The sequence below is a fragment of the Eleutherodactylus coqui genome, chromosome 5 (assembly GCF_035609145.1).
Source record: "Eleutherodactylus coqui strain aEleCoq1 chromosome 5, aEleCoq1.hap1, whole genome shotgun sequence".
Taxonomy (NCBI): domain Eukaryota; kingdom Metazoa; phylum Chordata; class Amphibia; order Anura; family Eleutherodactylidae; genus Eleutherodactylus; species Eleutherodactylus coqui.
Window position 1 is genome coordinate 21,753,333 of NC_089841.1, and position 20,556 is coordinate 21,773,888.

Genomic DNA, 20,556 nt, shown 5'->3' on the forward strand with positions numbered 1-20,556 from the left:
GTCCGAAAACAACCTGTGCAGCGAGGTTGGTCCTTAATGTGTCCTAGAGGTCAGTGCCCACGTATCGGATCCACTTATCTCAATCACTCACACATTCACTTCATGCAGTATAAGACAATAATACAAATATTACATTATATTAGTAGGCGGCCGCCCTCTTTATAATCTTAGTTACTCTATAACACAATACCAAAGAGAAAGTAATAGAAAGATAAGAAGTAAAGTTCCTGGACACCCCTGTGTCCCATGACGTCATCTAACAGCTTCTTTTTACGTGTCGCACAGAGTTAATTCTTTCGTGTAGCCTTCTCACAATGGCTATGGTCTCACATAGACTACTGCTATTGCCCCTTGGCAACCCATTCGTCTATACTTCTCATTTACCTTACACATTTCACATAGACTACTGCTATTGTCCCTTGACAACACATTCGTCTATACTTGCCTCTCATTTACAAAACACATTGTAAATTCTACTAACACTAAAGTATACAGAAGAAGAAGAAGAGAGAAGAAAAGTTTAACCATTGTTATACTTACACGTTATCTGGGAGGCTTCTAAATTCTCCAGCTAGTTCGGAAAAACGTCACTGTTTCAGAGAGGATGCCCGACTGGCCTCTAATGACGTCTAAGCAAGACGGAGGTCTTTTAATGATCGGAGAGTACTTCAGACCCACCTTTTCACAGCCAGGCTGTCCTCTCCCTCTGCAGTGGGTCTTTCTGGCTCGAAGGACCAAAAATGTAAGGAGAATTTATGTGTTTATCAAAGAGAAGACGATCCCAGATCTCGTGCAGAAGTCTGGGCACAGGAGAAATACAAATCACACCAGCCTGTGCGGTATCAGATGATTTCTAATTTATTCTAAGGTGTTCGAAGCTTATGTACCATAAATGACATCACAGCAAAAGTATATACCTCCAAGATGAATAAGAATACATAATAGGCTAAAACAAAAATGATTAACATAAGTTACACCTTTTGAGGTGTTACTATAACATACAATGAAACCGTTATGAATTCAGTGCAAAGGAATGCAAGGGAGGCTGTCTGGAGATTCTTATCTTGTCTGTCTACCCCGTAATGGTATAGAAAAGGTTTCGTTTAACCCCTTCACTACTTATAATAGCAGCAGGCTATATCTTTCTAGTCGACAATCAAATAAAAGAACAATTAACTGATACATTGATCTACAATTTTCTTAACAGTTTTTGTGGTTTTTACATTGGTTCATATTCTTTCCATTTAGGTCCCTACAGGATTCATTCATCAAAGATGGAGAAGGACAGAAACAAGATGGCGGAGAGTGTATTCAACCTCACCCTAGAGATACTCTTCCAGCTGACTGGGGAGGTGAGAGATTCTGATGATGTCACATTACATCATTCTTATCTATGGTAATAGCAGATGATGTCACTGGAGAGGGGAGAGATTCTGATGATGTCATATGTCATTCTTATCTATGGTAATGACTGATGATGTCACTGGAGAGGTGATGGACTCTGGAAATGCCTGTAGTGATATTTATTAATGTCTCCCCATATACAGGTTTACACAGTAGTGAAGACCTCTAGTGATGGCTGTCGGACCCCTGTGTGTTATGGATGGGCAAGACCCCTGAGCCCAATCACGGGGCCCCCACCTCACCCCCTGATACATGAGAACATCAATGTACAGAAGATTCTAGAACTCACCAACAAGATGATTGAGCTGCTGACTGGAGAGGTGACGCTGCAGGGAATGCTGGGACATTATACAGTAACAGCACTGGAGGCTTCTGGGTAATGACTGTATATTGTGTTGTCAGGTTCCTATAAGGTGTCAGGATGTCGCTGTCTATTTCTCCATGGAGGAGTGGGAGTATTTAGAAGGACACAAGGGTCTGTACAAGGAGGCCATGATGGAGACCTACCAGCCGCTCCCATCACCAGGTAATGGATGTATGTAGCAGGATCATAGCTGTGGAGGGGTGATGTGGGGCATGTGCCCCTGGTGCTTGTAGTGAGGAAGTGGGGTGTGAGCCCGGCAGGACACTGTGCCAGTTGGATTAGTAGAGCCATTCACTACACAGTTGTTGATTAAAGTCAGTATAATCAGAAGGCCTACATATCACCAGTACACATTTAGGCCCCCGGCACACGAGCGGAAATTCCGCAGCAGGATTTCCCGCAGAATTTACGCCTTTGGAAGCTGCCATAAGATTGTGTTAGAAAATGCAATCCTATGCAGACGGCCGCCATTTGTCCGCGCGAAATCACGTGTGGAAAACAAATCGCGGTATGCTCTATTTCTGTGCGGGGCTCTGAGAGCCCCGCACAGAAATGTCACTCTCCGGCTGGCGGCTCCACTCCGCCATGTGCCTGCTGGCCGGCAGCCGGCACATCAAAGAGCCGGAGCCACGCTGGTCTCTGCAGGGGCTCGGGTCGGGTCCCTTTGCGACAATTCTCGCAGCAGGATCCGACCCAGTCGTCTGCAGGCGGCCTTATTAATTGCTGATATGTAAGCATCCCGGTCCTACAGTGACACTAGTCAGCGACTGTATGACGGATGACTGATATATCAAACAGAATGTGTCTACAGAAGATCTCTGCTCCACCAGCCCTACTGCTACAGTAGCTGGCGGCGGTGCAGGGCTGGAGAGGTGCCTTGGCCCATGCTGCCCCTGTCCCCCCAACTATCCCCACCAGCTCCTCCGCTTTGCATTTAATCCCTGCAGGACCGGAGGAGGAGGGATCTGGCATCACCGGTAAGAGCTGCTAGGTTGTATCTACAGAGTGGATATCCAGCTTGGTAGGACTTGTAAAATATCGTTGTCTGCCTTTATTGTTCTCTTAGGCCTCCTTCCCATGGGCGAGACGGGCTTCGCCGCGTAATATTACGCAGTTAAGCCCGTCACGGCGCCCCCCAGAGCCCCTATACTTACCTGCGGGAGATAGCGTGAAAACGCTTCCCCGCCCACCGCCGTCGCGTCGTGTGACACGCCCACCGCGTCACGTGACGCGGCCGGCAGTGTCACGTGACGCGCCGGCCGCGTCAAATGACGCTGCGGCGGTAGGTGGGGAAGCGTTTTTTCACGCTATCTCCCGCTGGTTACAGCGGGAGATAGCGTGAACGGACGGCTTCCATTGACTGCAATGGAAGCCGTCAGCGCGTACAGCCCGTCCTCACCCGCAGCAAATAGAGCATGCTGCGGGTGAGGACGGGAGAAATCGCGGTGCGTAATTCCGCGGTGGAATTACGCATCGTGAGCATTGTGCTATTAGGTTCAATAGAACCTAATAGCAGGGGGCCACGCAGCGGATTTTTGCCGCGAATTTACGCGGCGTAAATCCGTTCGTGGGAAGGAGGCCTTAGTTTCATATTAGTAATTCGTAGAACCGCTCTAAATTGGTGAAGGGGTCACCAGTACGGCTATGGCTACATGGAGACTCTGGCCACAATACTCTTCTCATTGGGATGTAATGGCGGTCAGTACGGTTGTATCGCAGTTTGCTGTGACCCTACAATTACATGAAGCCCAGCTAGTTTGGACTTCTTGTGATTGTCGGTCGGGGGGAAAACTGCAAGCCACAATGCATTCCCCTTCACAGAAGTAGTGGATGAGAGGGGTGTCGTGGATATCGCCTATCTGGGTGTCAGGAAAGCCTTTGTACAGTTTCACATTAACCCCTTAGTGACGAAGCTTGTTTCTGCCTTAGTGACGGAGCCAAATTTTGAAAATCTGACATGCGTCGTTCAACATAGCATAACTCCTTAAAGGTTTTGCATATCCCAGTGTTTCTGACATTGTTTTTTCGCCACATGTTGTACTTCATTTAGCTGGTAAAAATAGACTGATCGTATTTATGTATATTTATTAAAAGTACCAATATTGTGAAAATTTTGAAAAAATTGTCATTTTTTTCACATTTTCAGCTGTTATATCTCAAATATGTCCAAACATACTGTACAAAGTTTTGATGGGATATATAGTTCCACCTGTTTACTTTATTCTGGATGCACGTTTGAAAAACTTGTTTGTTTTTTTAACCATTTAGGAGACGTATAAATTTAACATTACTTTTAAGCATTTTGAAGAACGCTTTGTTTTCCTACACCAAGCTAAGATTGCAAAGGCTCATAGGTGTCAGAATGATTGATACCCCCCAAATGACCCCATTTTAAAAACTACACCCCTTAATGTATCAACTGAGGGGTGTCGTGAGTATTTTGACCACACAGCTTTTTTTTTCAGGAATTCAAATTTAAAGACCTATTTTTTTTCTATAGCGCACATGAAAATGAGGATTGACACCCCAAAATGGATCCCCCTGTTTGTACAGTGTTCAGAGACATGCCCATTGTGGCCCTAATGTTATGTCTGGATGCACAACGTGGGCCAAAATGAAAGGAGTAGTCGGTGTCTTTCAGAACATAAATTTGCTTGAAGGTGTTTTAGGCCCCATTGCCCACTTGTAGAGCTCTTGAGTGGCCAAAACCATAGAGAAACCCCACAAATGACCCCATTTTGAAAACTGGACCCTTTAACGAATTTATCTAGGGGTGTACTGTGTATTTTGAACCCACAGTTTTTGAATGAATTCAAGCAAAGCAAAAGGAAAAAATTGTGATTTTCATTTTTTTTGGCAATTGTCATTTTAAAAACCGCTTTTTTTGAACAGCACACACATGAATGAAGACTTGCACCCCAAAAGAGATACCGCTGTTTGTCCCGTGTTCAGAGACATGCCCATTGTGGCCCTAATCTTATGTCTGGATGCACAACGGGGCCCAAAATGAAAGGAGTAGTCGGTGTCTTTCAGAACAGACATTTTGCATGAAGGTGATTTAGGCCCCATTGCCCACTTGTAGAGACCTTGAGCGGCCAGAACCCCCACAAACGACCCCATTTTGAAAACTAGACCCCTTAATAAATTCATCTAGGGGTGTACTGTGTATTGTAACCCTACAGTATTTGAATGAATCTAAGCAAAGCAGAAGGAAAAAAATTACAATTTTCATTTTTTTGTCAATTTTGTCAATTTAAAAACAGTTTTTTTTCTAAAGCACACACATGAATGAAGACGTTCACCCCAAAATGGATACCCCCGTTTGTCCCGTGTTTAAAAACATTCCCGCTGTGGCCCTAATCTACTTACAGGAAACATGGCAAGGCCTGTAATGGAGGGAACACCCGTTGGATTGCAGGGCACAACTGAATAAATTCCTGGCCCCATTGCCCACTTGTACGAAATAAAAATTGACACGTTAAAAAATTCCTACCCGCCTCCCCCCCGCCCTTTTCGGCGTTCCCCAAATCTTAGATAAAAGTAATAATATGAACTGTGTGGTATTTCCGAAGACAGGGGTAATTACAGAGGCTGGGTGGGATGGGTACATGGGGCAATAAACCAGGTATCCCCCCTCCTCTCATGCTTTTTGAGGGGTATTTTGTGACCTCAGCCGCGTGGATGGGGTGTAAAAAGTGGCACTCTGTGGGTCTTCATAAGCTTGCCAAGGTGCGGTGGTCTTACACAGAAGGTGCTCAACAAGCTGCTCCTGGAACTGCATGAAGGCGAGCGTTCCCGGGGCTTCTTGTAAAATACGTATTACAGGTAGTGATCTGAGTAACGCCGGGCTCATGCGGCCGTAGGTGGAATCGGCTTGCGGAGGCCCGCAGCGGATCCCAGCTGTGAGCCCGGCTGTGACCCTGCGTACGGCCGCGTAATCTACTGCGCATAATTGCCTACTCACACAGGCGGTCATGCGCAGTACACCTTTTGTTTTTTGTTTGTATTTCCCGCACCGTTGCTTAGCGATGACACGGGTACCCGCAGCCCGTATACAAGGTAGTTGCGTATGGGCTGCGGGTATATCCACGACCATGGAGCACAATGGGCTCTGTGTTGCTGATATCCGCAGTAAAATAGAACCTGCTGCGTTCTCTTTTCTGCCAGTGGATTACGTAATTCCAACCCACTAATAGGAGCGGAATTGTGTAATCCAATGCGATTGATCTGCGTATTATCACGGATCAGACGCATGCGGAATCCGTAATTCCTATCCGGTCATGTGAGACCGGCCTAAGGTAGATCGCTACCTTTTTATCAAGTGACCGGCGACCGCTCAACAAGGTCACTGCTCCAGGCTCTCGGCGACTGTTGGTTGCTGGGAGTAAGGAGATTTTACATTTCCTGGGCTCCCCGACTCCTGCGCATGTGTCTGGTGTTTTGCTGGATGACAGCTGAGAGCTGCCCCTGATTGGTCCCTGCGCTGAGCCAATCAGAGGCAGCACTCACTCACCCATTCATGAATGGGTGAGTGAGAGCTGCCTCTGATTGGTGAGGCTGTGACCAATCAGAGGCAGCTCATTCAGCAGGCGGGGATTTTAAATCCCCACCTGCTGAATACTACAGAAAGCAGTTCAGGAGAACTGCCGGCCAGACGCGGCTGAACTCCCGCTGCAGCGGAACGGTGAGTATACATTTTTTTTTTTATTTTTACACATTTTAGGATGATTTTCAGGTAAGGGCTTATATTTTTAAGCCCTTCCCGAAAATACATCCCGCTCTCGCCGGCAGCCCATTGCTTTCAATGGAGCCGGCTGTATTGCTGGCTCCATTGAATTCAATGGGCTAACATCGTTCTTCTCTGTTACAGCTGTGGCATAGGAGAACGATCTTTATGCTGACAGAGTGGGGGGGGGGGGAAGTCTCACTCTTGCCACTATTGTGGCTTAGTAGTGAGACCTCGAAGCCCGAAATGCAGCCCTGCATGTTGCTCCTCGCCTGCCCTATCCATTTCTGTGTTTTTTACATGACTTTGGTGATTTGCTAAGATTTTCACAAATGAAAACCTTAGCGGAGCACCAGTCATATACAAAAATGCTTGAGTCGCCTATTGACTTCAATGGGGTTCGTTACTCGAAACGAACTCTCGAGCATCACTGAAAGTTTGACTCGAGTAACGAGCACTCGAGCATTTTGGTGCTCGCTCATCTCTAGTAGACTCCTCTATGTAAGAACAGTAACTCTTATTAGATGGAGCAGATCCCTCTGACCACCAGGATATAGACTCCTCTGTCAAAGAATAATTAGTCCTAGTGGCTGAAGGACGAGATTCCTCTTACCACCGGGATGTGGACTCCTCTGTATAAGAATAGTAAGTCCTAGTAGATGAAGGACCAGATGCCACTGATCACCAGGGTGTAGAAGATGCAATTCTTTGCAGGACAGGCGTGGGGCTGGAGGGCGCCCCCTGCAGGTTTATTTTGGTGGCCATTTGTATGACCTTCAGGATGTTTTCCATCTGTCATCAGGAATGTATTAGCCGTTCCTCACTAGTGATATTTGTTATCTCTGTGACGGCAGCGTGTAACGGGTTTTCGCTATAATCGGCCTACTTTCTGCTACAGATTGGGCCCAGACGGGATAGGGCGGTGTAAACTTTACTGAGGTTTGTGCGGATTATTGGATGCCGCGATCCGGACGCTGGTAAACGTTTAGGTCGTGGAGTCAGTAAGTAATTAGTACAGAGAAGTAATTAGATGGGAATGGGCTCATCTTCTCACTCCTTTTCTGGAGGAGCCACGGGCATGGCTTGATAGGCATTCTGCCAGGACAGCCCCGGGGCGTTACAGAGGGCCCCCGGCTGCCATGATACCTGCACGGCTCCTTACAATCTCATCCCATTTAAATGGCGCTATCAGAATTGACAGCTTATCGGAGTTGGTATCAGCCGCAATAAACAGCCGGCGCTCGCGCTGTATGGAGGGAGATCGCCGCGCGTTCATACATACCCCGACGCTGCAGGACGTACATGTACTACCTATAGCACTAAGGGGTTAAAGGATTCCAGCAAATGTTTTTATAAAATTTCCTATTAAATGAATTCCTAATAAAGTATTTCTAAGGTTCTCCCACATTAAATGCTGCTATTAAAAATCCTACTTGTCCCTCACAATACCGGCGCTCATCCAGCTTTATTAGCAGATATAATAGCAATTGTCGTTGGGCGGTGGGGATGAGAAATGGCTGCAGGAAGGGGTTAACGGGAGGCTGTCCGGAGGATTCTGCTGCCCGATGTCACACATACATCCCAACACGCATGTACATTGCAGACATCTATATTGTGCGCTAAAACACTGCAGCGCTTCAGAGAAAACCATGTAAAAAGCAGCTGAACTTGGAGATGTTGGTTTTTGTGGTTTTTACATCGGTTCATATTGTTTCCATTCAGGTCCCTACAGGACTGATTCATCAAAGATGGAGAAGAATAGAAACAAGACGGCGGAGAGTGTATTCAACCTCACCCTAGAGATACTCCTCCAGCTGACTGGGGAGGTGAGAGATTCTGATGATGTCACATTACATCATTCTTATCTATGGTAATAACAGATGATGTCACTGGGGAGGTGAGAGATTCTGATGATGTCACATTACATCATTCTTATCTATGGTAATAACAGATGATGTCACTGGAGGGGGGAGAGATTCTGGTGATGTCACATTACATCATTCTATCTATGGTAATAACAGATGATGTCACTGGAGGGGGGAGAGATTCTAATGATGTCACATTACATCATTCTTATCTACGGTAATGACTGATGATGTCACTGGGGAGGTGATGGACTCTGGAAATGTCTGTAGTGATATTTATAAATGTCTCCCCATACACAGGATTACACAGTAGTGAAGAAGACCTCTAGTGATGGCTGTCGGGCCCCTGTGTGTGATGGATGGGGAAGACCCCTGAGCCCAATCATGGGGCCCCCACTTCGCCCCCTGATACATGAGGACATCAATGTAGGGAAGATTCTAGAACTCACCAACAAGATGATTGAGCTGCTGACTGGAGAGGTGACGCTGCAGGGAATGCTGGGACATTATACAGTAACAGCACTGGAGGCTTCTGGGTAATGACTGTATATTGTGTTGTCAGGTTCCTATAAGGTGTCAGGATGTCGCTGTCTATTTCTCCATGGAGGAGTGGGAGTATTTAGAAGGACACAAGGATCTGTACAAGGAGGCCATGATGGAGACACGCCAGCCGGTCCCATCACCAGGTAATGGATGTATGTAGCAGGATCATAGCTGTGGAGGGGTGATGTGGGGCATGTGCCCCTGGTGCTTGTAGGCAGGAAGTGGGGTGTGAGCCAGGCAGGACACTGTGCTAGTTGGATTAGTAGAGCCATTCACTACACAGTTGTTGATTAAAGTCAGTATAATCAGAAAGCCTACATATCACCAGCACACATTTAGGCCCCCGGCACACAAGCGGAAATTTCGCAGAAGGATTTCCCACAGAATTTACGCCTTTGGAAGCTGCCATAAGATTGTGTTAGAAAACGCAATCCTATGCAGACGGCCTCCATTTGTCCGCGCAAAATCACGTGTGGAAAACAAATGGCTCTATGCTCCACCATGTGCCTGCTGGCCGGCAGCCGGCACATCAAAGAGCCGGAGCCACGCTGGTCCCTGCAGGGGCTCGGGTCGGGTCCCTCTGCGACAATTCTCGCAGCAGGATCCGACCCAATCGTCTGCAGGGGCCCTTATTAATTGCTGATATGTAAGCATCCTGGTCCTACAGTGACAATAGTCAGCGACTATATGGCGGATGACTGCTATATCAAATAGAATATGTCTACAGAAGATCTCTGCTCCACCAGCCCTACTGCTACAGTAGCCGGCGGTGGTGCAGGGCTGGAGAGGTGCCTTGGCCCATGCAGCCCCTGTCCCCCCATTTATCCCCACCCATTGCCCACTTGTACGAAATAAAAATTGACACGTTTGAAAAATGCCACCCCCCTCCGCGCCCTTTTCGGCGTTCCCCAAATCTTAGATAAAAGTAATAATATGAACTGTGTGGTATTTCCGAAGACAGGGGTAATTATGGAGGCTGGTTGGGATGGGTACATCGGGCAATAAAACCGGGTATCCCCCCCCCCTCCTCTCATGCTTTTTGGGGGCTATTTTGTGACCTCAACCGCGGGGATGGGGTGTAAAAAGTGGCACTCTGTGGGTCTCCGTAAGCTTGCCGAGGTGCGGCGGTCTCACACAGAAGACGCTCAACAAGCTGCTCCAGGAACTGCAGGAAGGCGAGCGTTCCCGGGGCTTCTTGTAAATTACGTATTACAGGTTGCGGTCTGAGTAACGCCGGGCTCACGCGGCCATATGTGGAATCCGCTTTTGGAGGCCCACAGTGGATCCCAGCTGTGAGCCCGGCTGTGACCCTGAGTACAACCACGTAATGGACTGCGCATAACTGCCTACTCACACAGGCGGTCATGTGCAGTACATTTTTTTTTTGTTTGTATTTCCCGCACCGTCACTTAGAGATGACACGGGTACCCGCAGCCCGTATACAATGTAGTTGCATATGGGCTGCGGGTATATCCGCGACCATGGAGCACAATGGGCTCTGTGTTGCTGATATCCGCAGTAAAATAGAACCTGCTGCGTTCTCTTTTCTGCGATTGGATTACGTAATTCCGACCCGCTAATGTGAGCGGAATTGTGTAATCCAATGCGATTGATCTGCGTATTACCGCGGATCCGACACATGCGGTATCCCTAATTCCTATCCGGTCATGTGAGTCCGGCCAAAGGTAGATCGCTACCTTTTTATCACGTGACCGGCGACCGCTTAACAAAGTCACTGCTCCAGGCTCTTGGCGACCGTTGGTTGCTGGGAGTAAGGAGATTATACATTTCCTGGGCTCCCCGACTCCTGCGCATGTGTCCGGTGTTTTGCCAGTGGTCACATGTGCAGAATCCGGGAAAGTTCACGGAGAAAGATCGCGTCGGGGTGCAAATACGGAGGCCCCGCTAAAAAGTTTCCTCTCCTCTAACCGATCACATCAGGGAGGGGAGATGAAGCTTCACCTTTTTTTACTTTTACGTGATCGCCATTATCGCGGCTCTCCGTGAAATCTCCAGGCTCTCGGCTAAGTATTGTAGCCAGGAGCAAGGAGATTTTGAATTTCCTGGGCAATCTTTGACTTTTGCGAATGCGTCCGCCATTTTGGCAACGGGCGCGTGCGCAAAAGCTAGGGTAAGGTCCACGGATAAATCCAGGGGCCTTACGTACGTCATTTCATCCTCCTTCACAGATATGATCTGTGGGGGGAGATGAAACGTAAGCTTTTTACACTTTTTTTAAACTTTAAATGATCACATGCTGGGTGACATCCCTCTGCTCCTGGCTACACATGGCAGCCAGGAGCAGAGGGATTTTGAATTTCCCGGGGCTCGAGCCCCTCTGTGCACGCGCACGATGATTGACATCGGGCGCTCATGCGCAGAGGTGGATTTCGGGTCCCAGAATACCAGGGACATCGCGGAGGACCCGAGGTGAGTATTTTTGGATCCATGAGGGGAGGTGAAACTGGAACTTTTTTTTACTTTTTTTTTTTTTACTGGATAGCGGCGATCACGAACCTGGGGACCGCTCACATCTCCTGGTTCCCCGCTACCTTCAGGAGCCGGTAGCCAGGAGATTTTGAATTCAGGGCAGCTGAATATCTAACTTTTTTTCCACTTTTGTTTACTTTATTGCGATCGGCGCTATCGCAATACCGGGGGGACTACCCACAGCCCAGGATGACAGCTCCATGCTATCGGCTACCTGCGGGCACCAACAGCATGGAGCTGTCACGTCCTCAGCCAAGTGGGCATTAATCCTAAGAGGACGCATATTTCTACATCCTCTAGGATTAAAGCCCACTTAGTGAGGACGTAGAATCCCGATGGGGCCGTCACTAAGGGGTTAAGATGAATCTCTGAGCTCTTATTGGCTGCAGTCCCTGTGATGTCCCATAAACTGGGCAGGACTGCAGCTGTAAATTGTCAGTCATTGATGCCTCCAACCTACCATCTGGGTTAGGGGCCATTTTATTCATCTTTGATTCGCTATTTATCTTTTATTTCTCCTAGCAGCTATTAGGCAGGCAGGGGAATGTATTTATTGTAAGGATTCTATGGAGCACAAAGAGTCTTAGAGGCTGTACTGATGGGCGATGAAGTTATTTATCACATATCTAATTGAGCATTATCAATTGCTCAGTGAGAGTCTAGTCTTTCATCCCCCAGTGGGTGTAATCAGCACTGAGGAGTGTGAGCTGGCAAGACCACCAGCCTCTTGTGTACCTGGCTTTATTAGAAGTCTGACAGACCATTATTTCCAAGGTTTGCTCCACATTAATTCCCAGAGTAGAGGACATTGATACTAATTTTTTTTAATGTATAATAATTAGGGATACATTTTAGGTATATGTCTCTTCTGTGAAGGGCCTTTTTCTTTTGGTTACAAAAAACATTTTCTGCCCCAGAGAATTTATTTTGCAGCATGACCGGGAACTATGAAGTGTATAGGCTCCAGGGTCATACGAAGAAGCCATGGGGCCCCAGAGCAATACTCAGAATGCCTCCCTGCCCCGGCCTAGTCCTGGTCTGAGGTAACAGAATATAGAATTACTGTATGCACCAAGCTGTCTTCTGGATGAGCAGTTCTGTATTTGCTGCACACCGTGTGTTACTGACATCCGGCTTCATGGGAGATTTTATATGCGTTCTTTATTGAAAACCAGAAACTAATGTTTGTGCAGAAATGGCCGAACTCCATCTGTATGGAATATACTATTCCTGTAGCTTGGGCTCGGAGATCTACCGGGGACAGGAGCCCGGGGCTTGTGGGGGACTGCAAATTACTCTTCATGACCCTTTTTCAGACCCCCCAGGACCCCCATGTTATTGATGAAAACCAGAATTAGTTACTTGTAAGTCCCGATTCACATCTGTAGTTTTTGGTGATGTTTTCTGCACTTACAATCACTTGGTCTTTAAGTGAGCTGCAAACCAAGCGCCTTCTATAAGTGAATGATCCTCACTCACTTGCTCTGTCAGGACTCGTGTTTACATGGACAGACAGTTGTTTGTAATGGCTCTTTTCAGTGATTATTCTAGCCACTGTGTAAAAGTCCCCCTAGATGATGATTACCTTTTTCTACATGACTTGTTATTTGCATAGAAATGTTATAAAATATCAGGATCATTTTAAGATCTATAATATGAAAAAAATCAACTTTATTCTTGGCAGATGGCGGTACCGGGAGCTCAGAGGGACGTCTGATATCTGCAGACTGTAAAGCAGAGGATCGTGGTATCACACAAGATACATATGAAGAACCTGCCATTATCCCAGATATCTCATCAGCCCTTCACAGCAAAGATCCATCATCTGATTCTCTTATACAGGCCCCATCTTCTGATATATCACAGACCGATAAGCAGAATAAATGTCACGGGAGGAGAAAACATCAAAGAGCTGACAGAAAGGAGAAGCCATATTCATGTTCAGAGTGTGGGAAATGTTTTGCAGCAAAATCACTACTTGTTAGACAGCAGAGAAGTCACACAGGGGAGAAGCCGTTTGTATGTTCAGAATGTGGGAAATGTTCTGCAGTGAAATCGGACTTTGTTAAACATCACAGAATTCTCAAAGGGGAGAAGCCATTTTCTTGTTCAGAATGTGGGACATGTTTTGCAAGGAAATCACTCCTTGTTACACATCAGAGAATTCACACAGGAGAGAAGCCATTTTCTTGTTCAGAATGTGGGAAATGTTTTACAGAGAAATCACATCTTATTAGACATCAAAATAGTCACACAGGGGTGAAGCCGTTTTCTTGTTCAGATTGTGGGAAATGTTTTGCAGTGAAATCAGACCTTGTTACACATCAAAGAATTCACACAGGAGAGAAGCCATTTTCTTGTTCAGAATGTGGGAAATGTTTTATACAGAAATCACATCTTGTTACACATCAGAGAATTCACACAGGAGAGAAGCCATTTTCTTGTGCAGATTGTGGGAAATGTTTTGCACAGAAATCAGACCTTGTTACACATATGAGAATTCACACAGGGGTGAAGCCGTTTTCTTGTTCAGATTGCGGGAAATGTTTTGCAGTGAAATCACTCCTTGTTGATCATCAGAGAATTCACACAGGAGAGAAGCCATTTTCTTGTTCAGATTGCGGGAAATCTTTTGCAGTGAAATCATATCTTATTAGACATCAAAATACTCACACAGGGGTGAAGCCGTTTTCTTGTTCAAATTGTGGGAAATGTTTTGCAGTGAAATCACATCTTGTTACACATCAGAGAATTCACACAGGAGAGAAGCCATTTTCTTGTTCAGAATGTGGGAAATGTTTTACATGGAAATCAGTCCTTGTTACACATCAGAGAATTCACACAGGAGAGAAGCCATTTTCTTGTTCAGATTGTGGGAAATGTTTTGCACAGAAATCAGACCTTGTTAGACATCAGAGAATTCATACAGGAGAGAAACTGTTTTCTTGTTCAGATTGTGGGAAATGTTTTGCAGTTAAATCACGTCTTATTAGACATCAGAGAATTCACACAGAAGAGAAGACATTTTCTTGTTCAGAATGTGGGAAATGTTTTACTCGCAAATCACATTTACTGCACCATCAAAAGGTTCATCCACGAGTGAAACCGTTTGTATGTTCAGAATGTGGGAAATGCTTTGCAGTGAAATCACATCTTGTTACACATCAGAGAATTCACACAGGGGTGAAGCCGTTTTCTTGTTCAGATTGTGGGAAATGTTTTGCAGTGAAATCAGTCCTTGTTAGACATCAGAGAATTCACATAGGAGAGTAGCCATCACTAAGGGGTTAAGATGAATCTCTGAGCTCTTATTGGCTGCAGTCCCTGTGATGTCCCATAAAATCAAACTCCTATAGAGATTTCTACCGCGCCCGCGACCCTTACATGAGAAGTCTTGATGGTAGTGCATTTATGTAAACCATCTGTACATCTATCACTTGTATATGTGAGGTCTAGATGGTAGCGGTTTATGCTCACAGATAAGTGATTTAGTGACAGTAGCGGATTTCTGATCGGTCTGTCATCTAATCCCGTTAATTGTTCTGACTGCAGTTCTGGTTGTTGTAAGAACCTGCAGTCTGTGTTTGTAGCCAATAACATTAATGTATACTAATAAAGGATACATTTTAGGTATATGTCTCTTCTGTGAAGGGCCTTTTCCGTTTGATTACAATAAACTTTTTCTGCCCCAGAGCATTTATTTTGCAGCATGACAGGGGAGTATGAAGTGTATAGGCTCCAGGGTCATACAAAGAAGCCATGGGGCCCCAGAGCAATACTCAGAATGCCTCCCTGCCCCGGTCTAGTCCTGGTCTGAGGTGACAGAATATAGAATTACTGTATGTACCAAGCTGTCTTATAGATGAGCAGTTCTGTATTTGCTGCACACCGTGTGTTACTGACATCCGGCTTCATGGGAGATTTTATGAGTTCTTTATGGAAAACCAGAAACTAATGTTGGTGCAGAAATGGCCGAACTCAATCTGTATGGAATATACTATTCCTGTAGCTTGGGCTCGGAGATTGTGGGAAATGTTTTGCAGTGAAATCACATCCTATTACACATCAGAGAATTCACACAGCGGTGAAGCCGTTTTCTTGTTCAGATTGCGGGAAATGTTTTGCAGTGAAAGCACTCCTTGTTACACATCAGAGAATTCACACAGGAGAGAAGCCATTTTCTTGTTCAGAATGTGGGAAATGTTTTACTCGCAAATCCCATTTACTTAATACTCCATATCATGGTGCAAACATTTACAGATCAGGTAGATACTGCCAGCAGAAATACATAAGATCTTACTTAGACTTCAAGCCTAACAGAACCCGGCGCACATCTCCATAATCCAGTAAGACTCACGTAGGAAAGGTTTTCTGTGCCAATCACCTCACTGAGAGGGAGGATTAACCCTTAGAAGACATATTGAATGGTTTTGGATGAAATGTTGTGATGTCATTCGGGCAATATGGGTTCTTTGTACATTATAGCCATTTCCTTCCCGGGGAGGGGATTGGCACAGGAAACTATTGGTACATGAGTTTCCTGGATTATGGAGTTGTGTGCCCGGGTTCCGTTAGGCGTGAATTCTAGGTATGATCTTATGTATTTGTATTGACAATATCTGCTCGATCTCAGATTTATATTTTCACTTTCTGTGGTGATTGAATGTAAATGTTTGCACCCTGATATGGACTATTGTGCCGGACCGGTTCTTACAAGTTACCACTTATGTATAAACCTCTTGGATCACCTGACATCTGACAAGCCATGACTAAGAGCCTACCTGAGTTGGAAAGGGGGAGGCGGTTGGTCTTAATGGATTGTGCACAAAGGGCTTTCCCTTATTCACTAAGCTCAGTTTTTGCCACACGCTCCTCTATATGCTGAAGCAATAGTCAGACAGTGAGGGGCGCTGCTAGCAGCCCATCAGGATTCCGTTGGGTGATTATAAGGAGCTGATGAGCACCAGTGGCAGCCGCAGGCCTGGCAAAGCCCTCCAAGTCAGCTAGAAGAATGGCGTAATAGATTGCATATCAGTTATACCCGAACAGCCAATAGTGTTTTGGACTGTTACCAGGTCTACATGTAGAGGAAAGAAGGTTTCTACACAACATAGGGTTCTTTACTGTAAGATTTTTAACAAGATCCCCGGTTATAGTCACTAGTTTGCTTCAGAGGGGCCGTGATCCCGGGGTCCCTGATCTGGCTAACAGACTTCATTGGGTATATTTGCCTTCCTGTAGATCAATATTGGGGTAATAGGCTGAACTCCGTGGATTTACTATGTTTCCATGTTTTGTTACTATTTATTGTATCGCTGCAATCAGAATCTGTGGTAAAGGATAACATTCTATATAAATTACACCAGCATGACAAAGTAATAATGCACCAAGTGTGGAAATGCTGGTTTTATTCACAAAACCTCTCTGTAGGGGCTTTTACCCACTAGAGTTTTTTTAACGCTGCGATTCATTTATTTTTTTTACTGCAAATGTCAATGGGACTTTCTAGTGTTAAAATCGCAGAAGAACAAACGTGCAATTTTTGTGCTCTGCGATTTTAACATTGGAAAGTCCCACTGACATTTGCAGTAAAATAAACGCAGCGATATCGCAGCATTAAAAAAATGCTAGTCGGTAAAAGCCCTAAAGCTTAGGAAGAAAGGGAAAAATCAAAACCATAAATTCAATGTTGTCCCCACAAGCATAAAGAATGACGGCTCACCCGGCCTCACTTGTTCCGCTGTCAGGAAACTTCATCGGCTCCATTTATTCCTAGGATGATGGGAATTTGATTGTGGAAATCCTCGTCTTTTGTGCAATTGCATCTTAAGTAGAGATGAGCGAGTAGTGCCTTATTCGAGTACATGCCCACTCGTCTCTAAAGATTCGGCTGCCGGCACGGGTGAGAGGTGAGTTGCGGCGGTGAGCGGGGGGAGACAGTGAGAGAGAGATCTCCCCTCCATTCCTCCCTGCTCTCCCCTGCCGCTCCCCCCTCCTCCGGCACCCGAATCTTTAGAAATGAGCGGGCAGATACTCGAATAAGGCACTACTCGCTCGAGTAGCTTGCCTTATCGAGTATGCTCGCTCATCTCTAATCTTAAGCTATAGGATTGTACAGAGGGGATGGGAATTTTTCATTTTTGGATATGGACCCTTTTGTAGTGTAACAGGCGGTTACTGTCCGCTTAAAAAAATGTTTTGGTAATAATTCTCCCTTTTTCGTGACTCACACTAAATAGTCAATAGATCAGAGTCTTGGCCGGTAAATGTAGGATTCCAGTCATTAGTATTAAGGTACGGAGTAAAATGTAAGAAGACCTGTGAATGTAGCGTCTATATAAATTCCTATGTGACCAATGGTGCTGGGATGATGTGTGTTTAGTTACAAACTCTCCCACATAGAGAAGTCCATACATAGAGAGGCAGCATCCACGGCAGCAAGATGAATAAAAAGGAACTTTATTCCATTATGGATCCAGTAACAAAAACAACAACATGGACTGCAAAACCAGGTAGTAACGGCGACGTTTCCATCTAGATAGGATCTTTCTCAAGGCCAGTCAAACTACCCACACTCAAAGTTTATATACATGTAATAATTAAAAACTAATTACCACCAGCTGATTGATCATCATTGGTCTGCGTCATCACGCTGGGACTACCACTGCAATAACGTAGACCTTCCATCATCGGAGCGGAAAAGTGTTTCGCCCATCATACCTACTACACATGCGCCAACCAGGCCAGCTGTTCCACGGCCCGCCCTACGTCACTCCTCACATACCTCAAGCGAATGCGCAAGAAAGAACAGCTATCGCGCAACCAGTTGCCATAGCAGCGGACGCTCCCTGTGGTAATGCGGGCCCATCATGCCTACTACGCAGGCGCCTACCAGACCGGCTATCACACGGCCCACCCTACGTCCCTCATCACATACCTAAAGTGCATAATGCGAAACTTCAGCTGGCTGACTGCATGGCCGGCTGAGTCAAAATGCCTAGGTATCGGCAAATCTAGCTTCTTCGTACGAATAGTACTTTTATGGCTCAGAATCCACGACCGAGCCTCCATCGTGGTTTCACCCACATATAGTATGCCACATGGACACAAGATAAGGTATATAACATACATGGACTGGCAAGTGTATCTTTTCTGGATCTGGTATGGTTTACCCATCTGGGTATGGTGGAACGTATCGACCCCAAGAGGGTTGCTACAGCATGAGCATCCGAGACAGGGAAAGTTGCCTACACGTCCAAAAGATGGGGTGCCTGCTGCATGACTATCCATCATACTATGCACCACTCTGTCCCGGATGTTCACACCTCTTCTGTATGCCACCAAAGGGGGGCGGGCCAAATTCATTAACCAACGGGCAATTTTTTTCCCAACATGTGCCAGTGCCTACAAATAATACTGGAGATCCTACCACTCATGGGTCCAAATATCGAGATAAACGGTATCCTAGGGGCCTTTTCAGATTTCAGTCTGGGAACCAATAAATCACCCCTCGGCACAGTACGCGCTCTTGCAGCCGCAGATGCCACCAAGTCATCAGTGTAACCCCTCTGTAAAAACTGTTCACACATCTTCGAAAGCCTGGCATCAATGCAATCATCTGCCGCATTTTGGCGAACACGAAGGCATAGACTCCATGGCAACGCCTTCAGCAAACATCCAGAATGACAACTCGAGTAACGGAGTAGGTTATTTCGATCTGTCTCCTTGCGGTACAAGTCAGTGGTAAGCACTGTTCCATTTTGGACCACTAGGATATCCAAAAATTCGATCGACACAGTAGAGGAGGTCAGCGTGAATTTCAATTCCAGAACTAAATTATCAAGGTAATTGTGGAAATCTCTCAGCTCATCAAATGAGCCGTTCCAGAGCATAAAGATGTCATCTATGTATCTCCACGAGCTGCCAGTGTGGAGACACAGACACACCTCTCAATGTGGTCCATATACGTGTCCGCATAAGTGGGGGCCACATTGGACCCCTTCGCATTGGCCTGGCACTGCCTATAAAAGATTTATTAAAGAGAAATAAATTCTCAAAAATGAATTCCAGCAGCGCCAGGGCAAACTGCAGGCATGTATTGGACCACTGAGATGTCAACAAACGCTCCCTTACAGCTTTGAGACCTCAGGAATGGGTAATGTTAGTATAAGGGGACACCACGTCCAGTGTCACCAGGATCGTGGTGTCAGATACCCTCGCTGCACTCAACTCAGATAAAAAATCCCCATTGTCTCGAATAAAGGAGGTGGCCCATGTTGCGTATTGTCAATGGGCTGCGCGACAGCCGCTCTTTCTGGTGCATGCACTATAGGTATGTGATGAGGGACGTAGGGCGGGCTTTGCAATAGCTGGTCTGGTTGGCGCATACATAGTAGGCATGATGGGCCCGCATTACCACAGGGAGCGTCCGCTGCTATCGCAAATGTCTGCGCGCGATAGCCGTTTTTTCTTGCTCATGCGCTTGAGGTATGTGAGGAGTGATGTAGGTTGGGCCGCGTGACAGCTGGCCTGGTTGCCGCATGTGTAGTAGGTATGATGGGTGGGACACTTTTCCGCTCCGATGATGGAAGGCCTACACTGTGGCGGTGGTAGTCCCAGCGTGATGACGGCGCTCACTGGACGCAGACCGATGACGATCAATCGGCTGGTGGTAATTAGTTTTTAATTATTACATGTATATAAACTTTGAGTGCGGGTAGTTTGACTGGCCTTGAGAAAGATCCTATCCAGATCGAAACGTCGCCGTTACTACCTGGTTTTTCAGTCCATGTTGTTGTTTTTGTTACTGCAACCATAATGGAATAAAGTTCCTTTTTATTCATCTTGTTGCCGTGGATGCTGCCTCTCTATGTATGGACTTCTTGGTGAGTAGAACAGGCTTTGGATCCAGCCTGAGGAGGCGTGTCATCATTGTGGCTGTAGGTCACCTTAGAGTGTGAGACACCTATGTGAGTGCTGTTGTGGCATTGTGAATTCTCTGACATAGAGGTTTGCGGAACTGGGCAAGAAGCACGTACCCATTGCAGTGCCTTTTGTCTGTTTCTCACTTGATTGTGGGTCAGAAGCGGTGTCGTGTCTCCTTAAGGAGAGCACCCAAAAAGTGTGTAGGGACATCTAGGGGGTGAGTGCATCAGGGAATGGTA

General features: G+C 46.1%; 1 protein-coding gene across 1 annotated transcript in view; it reads left to right on the top strand.

The window, feature by feature from the left end:
* LOC136629001 (oocyte zinc finger protein XlCOF7.1-like) overlaps positions 1-14,981 on the top strand; it is a 71,537-nt gene extending 56,556 nt beyond the window's left edge. Inside the window, exons 2-5 of the mRNA XM_066605102.1 lie at positions 1,249-1,352; positions 8,660-8,839; positions 8,922-9,045; positions 13,077-14,981. Of these exons, the coding sequence (XP_066461199.1) occupies positions 1,275-1,352; positions 8,660-8,839; positions 8,922-9,045; positions 13,077-14,665 (1,971 nt within the window). The 5' untranslated portion in view covers positions 1,249-1,274 and the 3' untranslated portion in view covers positions 14,666-14,981. The remainder of the gene's footprint in view (positions 1-1,248; positions 1,353-8,659; positions 8,840-8,921; positions 9,046-13,076) is intronic.
* Positions 14,982-20,556: the final 5,575 nt, after the last annotated feature.